The sequence below is a fragment of the Pundamilia nyererei genome, unplaced genomic scaffold, assembly GCF_000239375.1.
Source record: "Pundamilia nyererei isolate P.nyererei 1_Seehausen unplaced genomic scaffold, PunNye1.0 scaffold00469, whole genome shotgun sequence".
In the NCBI taxonomy this organism is placed as follows: domain Eukaryota; kingdom Metazoa; phylum Chordata; class Actinopteri; order Cichliformes; family Cichlidae; genus Pundamilia; species Pundamilia nyererei.
This window is the reverse complement of record NW_005187870.1, coordinates 236,738-242,481: the sequence shown is the minus strand read 5'-3', so window position 1 is coordinate 242,481 and position 5,744 is coordinate 236,738. Positions and strand designations below refer to the sequence as shown.

General features: G+C 37.3%; 1 protein-coding gene across 1 annotated transcript in view; it reads right to left on the bottom strand.

Annotated features, from left to right (window-relative positions):
- Positions 1–5,744, bottom strand: part of LOC102201894 (E3 ubiquitin/ISG15 ligase TRIM25-like) — a 9,126-nt gene that overhangs the window by 749 nt on the left and 2,633 nt on the right. The window contains exon 4 of the mRNA XM_013916114.1: positions 5,223–5,279. Coding sequence (XP_013771568.1) covers positions 5,223–5,279 — 57 coding nt within the window. The remainder of the gene's footprint in view (positions 1–5,222; positions 5,280–5,744) is intronic.

Here is a 5,744-nt window from a genome sequence, read left to right as displayed (position 1 = left end):
GAGTTAGACCCTGATTAAGGGGTATTTCTGAAAGTAAAGCCCATCTCTCAAAGTCCCTGCCGGCCTGCCTCCACCTCGGGAAGCCTGTGGGTGCAGACGGACGTGAGGAGCACCACAGGCGGCAGAGGACTGTCTGTAGCCCCGGAGTGAGGGTCAGAGAGCCGAAGCAGACAGCGAACTGTGGCACAGTGCAGAAAACCGAAGCTTTCCCTCCCTGCCTCCTTTATCTTAATCTTCTAAATAAATCTTCTATAAAGGCACTTTCTCTCGGTCTCAATGTTTGTTTAATTCTAAAAGTTTACCGTAAAAAAGAGACGCACTTGTGTGATTAGCCGCTCCCTGATTTCAGTATGTTAGCCTACAAGCTGAGCTCTGATCAGGTCCTACATGAGTTGTATTCTTGTGTTAGTCCACTGAGACCATCGCAGTTTTACCTGTTATGCGTAACTTTATCTCGGGTTTCCGGCTGATATCCAGCAGTCTCTGCTGAAGGTTGATCTCATACTGGACGATCAGACGTTCTGTTAACCTCAGAGCAGATTTCTTCTGCAGCAGTCAGCCAGTCTCTCCACTGTTGCTTCAGACCCTGAAATGTTTCTCAGTCGTAGCACCAAAATAAACTCTTCCAGCTAACAGTCCGTCACACATGAAGCTAGCATCCATCAGAGCCTGTGAGCAGCACGAAGCAGCGCCCCACTTCAGCAGCTGCATCCATAGGCCGTGAAGGCCGAACCGAGCGGCTTTAAATGGGACTGTCTCGCTTACGTCGCGCTGCTCCTGTTGCCTAGCAACCGCCACAGAAGCGATTCATTGGTATCCGAGGCCGAGAGACGTTCACGGACAGGTACAAGGTCGTTAAGCTGGGACCTTGGAGCCAACAGCAATGTTAACGCCAACGACATGTAAATTGTATGTTACACTTGGGGAAAATGTATCAAAAGTGGAAATAAAATATTTCTTTATTCATTTGCATTTCCTTTATCCCTTTAACTCTATTACTTCTCTGAGACAAATATTTGTCTTTGAATATACGGCACCAACTACAATCCTCTGAAACCTTTACGCTTATATTTAATTGTAATATCAGATAATTGTCCTCATATCTAGGGATAATTTTGAATGTTTCTGATAAAATTAAGGATAAAGTGATGTATCAAAGTATTCTTTATGGGCTGACAAAATCGTACATTTCCATAACTGTTTCATAACTTAATTCAAAATATATCTAAACTCCAAAATATATGAACTAATGAAAACATCAACAGCAATAATATACAACAGACACATAAACATAGCAGTAAAATTAATCCAAAAACATTATATGTCTCGCATAACTGAAAAAGAAAAAACACAGACAAGGGTTGTTTTACTTAACATTTGTTTTGTTTTGTTTTATCTTAAGGGCATTTTATTGCTGATACACACTTAAAACAACATTTCTACTGAAGTATTTTCACTGTAAAGGGCATTATTTTTGAATGTTTACTTAAAAGATCTACATATTTTATTGACAGCATAAAACAGCCACAATCACACTTTGATGACAAAAATAGTTTTAACTAATTTGCCACATGACCCTCATTTTTTCCTTCTGCATGGAACACCACTAATCATCACTATTTTAACACCAATTAATAAAATGAATAAAAACTATGATTCTGACCTCTACAAAATGTTTTGCCAAACATTTGTGAACAGTTTGTGTCTCTACAAATCTGACTAAATAAGGCTGTGAATTAGTCTTTTGCATTTACTGTCTCTTTCTTACACACTTTATTAAAAAAACAAAACAAAAAAAAAAACTCATTCTGAAAACAGAAACATGATTAACTAAACTAGGAAACAGTGGAAATACAAACTCAGCATTCATAACAGGAGTTCTAGAATAACACATGAAAACTTAACTAAAAGATGTTTAAACAGAACTTGAAAACTGAGAAACTTACAGAACTTAAGGAAACAGACTGTAGACCACGATGTACCATTTTATGAGATGTTTACTGGTCATGTTAAACCATGGTGATTGCTGATACTGTGTCCCTGCTGTTTGTTCTCATCAATAGTCCTCTTCTGTTTTTAACAGAAGCTGAAGGAAATCTTGCTACAGTGTTGAATGATACAGCTCCAAACTAAATAAGTGACTAACTAATGATGCTTTGATCCAGTTTACCAGGATCTATGACACAGTGCACTTTATGATAAAGGCTTTATTCAGCCTAAAAACATGGCAGAATGTAAAACGTGGACAAACTGAGCTGAGGTGCTTTAACCTCCTCTACATCCCTGTTAGCAGGATGAAGGCGCCCTCTTGTGTTGTGCATCAGTTACAGATTTCACTTGTTAACCTGCAGGAAGACAAAACTTCACTGAGCCTTCAGCAGCTTAAACATCATCAGTAAAGCCAGATTTAAATGTGTGTAATATCACACTGTGTCAGTTTGTTCGCAGGAGTCACAACCTGTAACACTGATGCTGCATTCAAGGACCATGGAAAGATGGGAGAGAAGAGTTTTCAGTTCACAAATTTCCTAAATCATATCAGAGTTGGAAACTGTGGAGCAACTTTACCTGTGATGGTGTGATGCATCAAGAAATGTCTTCAACCAGAAAGTAAAACAACACTAATTTCTGTGTAATTTAAAGCTGTTTTAGTGAAGAAAGCTGAATCTTCTGCTCTAACATTGAACTCTGAACCCATGGGTTTCGCAGGTTAGTTTGACATTTTCTTTGTCAGATTTGAGTGAGAGTGAGTGAGAAAAAAAAAAGTGTTCAACATTTGATTTATAAGAAAAATGTGTTCCAACATCTAAAATAACATTTAACATAACAAATGATCTGCTCATTGATTACAATCTCTATTTGTCTCGCTAAACAGATAAATGGGTCATGTATGAGTATTTAAAGCGCCCAAAAACAATTTTCCACATCAAAGGAAGCAGCTTAAGAGGATTAAATTCTATTGTCACGCTTAAATTCATGCAATACTTTCATGCATTTTAAAGACAATATGGAGTACACAATATGAGACCAGTGTCACCCCAAATGTAACTACAAACTCTAAAATCTGGTGGACAGGTGATAACCAAATGTAGAAAATATGCACCCCTAAATGTTTTTAATGACTAGAGAGGAATATACCAAGTGTCAGATTATTTGCAGTTAGACAGTACGACAAAAAAAAAAAATCTAATTTATTTAATCTGCCTCCCAATATTCCTAAGGACATGATGCAACTGACCAGTGTCAGTAAAATTCAGAAAAAGAGAAATGATTTCACATGATTGACTGAATTGCATTATTGCTGTCACACACAGCAAAGATATCCTAGGCTTAAAAAGGCTCATGATGACATCATAATTCAAAACAAATGGGCCGGAGCCAAACATGCAAACAGTTGACAAATTAAAGGAAAACTTTTGTTAGTAAGGTGTTTGTGCATCATGTGCTTCCAAAGCAGCTTCAGTATTTCATGGTTCCTACATTAAACCCATAGCATATACTTATCAGCTATTCAGTGACCCTCTTCAGACCACTCCTATTAGAAGTGTATCACCCCAGGATAAAAGTCATAACAGCTTTGTATTGTTTTGCAGTGATTTTTCTCATTGACAAAAGGACCCAAACAAAGGCAGAAAAGTACCACAGTGCAACAGAATCACTGGATTCCTCCTCAGAGAAGGGATCAAGGGTTCATATTATTCCTTTAATTTCTTTCTTGTTATAAATAAAACTCAAAAATAAACCTTGCTTACATTTTACTATATTTTTTAAAGGAAAGTAGCCAAATTTAAAGAAGTTCTACATGGACGGAAGATCACCATTTCTCAGGATCTCAGCTTTCTTCAGAAAAAGGGCCTTCTCATCTCTTTTTGTCTACAAACTAAATGTTGGTTGATGTAGACACGCTGGTACTCCTCCACCACATCAACATCCTGTATCAGGATAGACAGAGATCTTTTAGCTGTCCTCGTCCTTCTGAAGTTGATTCCTGTCTCTGTGATCTTATCCACATTCAGAAGTAGATGCTTTCTCCCAGAGCACTCCACAAAATTATCCACTAGTGCTCTGTACTTTAGTTGTGTACTTTAGCAAAGCTAAAAACATATTCATGAATTTAGAAAATGACATCTTTCTGTTGAAACCAAATGGTGAAATAGATAATCTTTGCACAAAAATATCACCCAGTGTCTATCTAGTCATAAAATGGGCAAAAGTCAAAAGAGTAAAGTCTACACACACTGCAACCAAATAAAATGATATTTTTTTTCTTTCAGATGTTAGTGTTTACTCATCTGGATTCTGTCTATAAAACACTGTGACGCTAAAGTACAAAAGTACAGAAGTACAAAAGTACAGAAGTACCAAACCATTCTGAAGTTTAATCTTTATTGAAAACTGTCAAAACACAAAAATGTTCCCAAGACTGAAATATTTAAATGTATTTATTTGAACACAAACTTCATATCATTGGTTTCCAGTAGCCTTTAATCCTGTCAATGAATTATTTTTAGTCACAAGGAGAACAAAATAAATCGTGAAATTAAAAAGCAAACAAGAAAATCTCCACTTATCTTAAAGCAAATGTTTTTAGTTAAGAAAGGTAAAAATAATTTCAAACATTAAAAATAACAAAAATAAAATGTTAATGCAGAGAATTGTGACTGAAGCACATCAGTCCCAATTCTAATGACTAATCAGTCTGCTGTCATTGTGGAGGAAAGGTGTGTTATAGAGGTGTTACAAACATATTACAAACACAACACACAGTGTTCCACTCCTGTAAAGGTGGAGCTTGTGTTTATCTTCATCTTCAGGCTACAGGGCTGCACATTTTTCTTCCACAGTGGTGACATTAACACAACATCTCTCCCAACAGACATATAAACACATTCCAACTGCTATTTGTGAAAAAAACTTGCTGCACTAGATTTATACTGGATCATTTTTGCCATAATGTCATACACAAACAAAAAGACTCAAAAATTTAAAATTAATACCAACCTCACTCTTGCAGCTGATAATTATCTCCATTTATTTCAGTTTGCAGAATTCAACACTTGTTTCAAACACAAACCATCCACTAAGATAAACTCCAGCATAGAGCGGCTGAGTGAATGTGGTCTGGACTCTGTGGAGGAGAGTCATGGTTTCAGAGACGCTGTAGAAGGACAAAATACCTGCTCTGTGGTCCAGGTACACTCCTACTCTGGAGGAACGAGGACCTGAGACAGGAGTTTGGATGTTGTTGTACCAAAATGTATAACTAGTTTTCAAACAATCTAATGCCCAAGATTTATAATTTCGTCCAAATCTACATTCATTCCCCTCTCTGTTGATATTTTTGTATGTCACTGCTACATCAACTCCTATCCCATTCCACTCCATCTCCCAGTAACAACGTCCAGTCAGACTTTCTCTACTCAGGACCTGCTCATATCCAGTGAATCTGTCTGGATGATGAGAATAAGGCTGATCCTGAAAAATAAATGTTGATTTTCTGTGTCCTTCTGATAATACAAGATTTTTGTGTACTGTGTTTGGATCAAATGTGATTTCACGTGAATATTTTAAGAATTCAGCTCTGGTCTTTGGCTCTGCTGGATCTGACAGTAAAACATCCACTTCAGTGACTGTCAGTGAGATGTTTGTCCATTCCTCTCTCAGAATGTCCTGTAGTTTATCTCTGACCTCTGACACAGCTGCTGTCACATCCTCAAAGTAGCTCAGAGGACGGATATTGATGC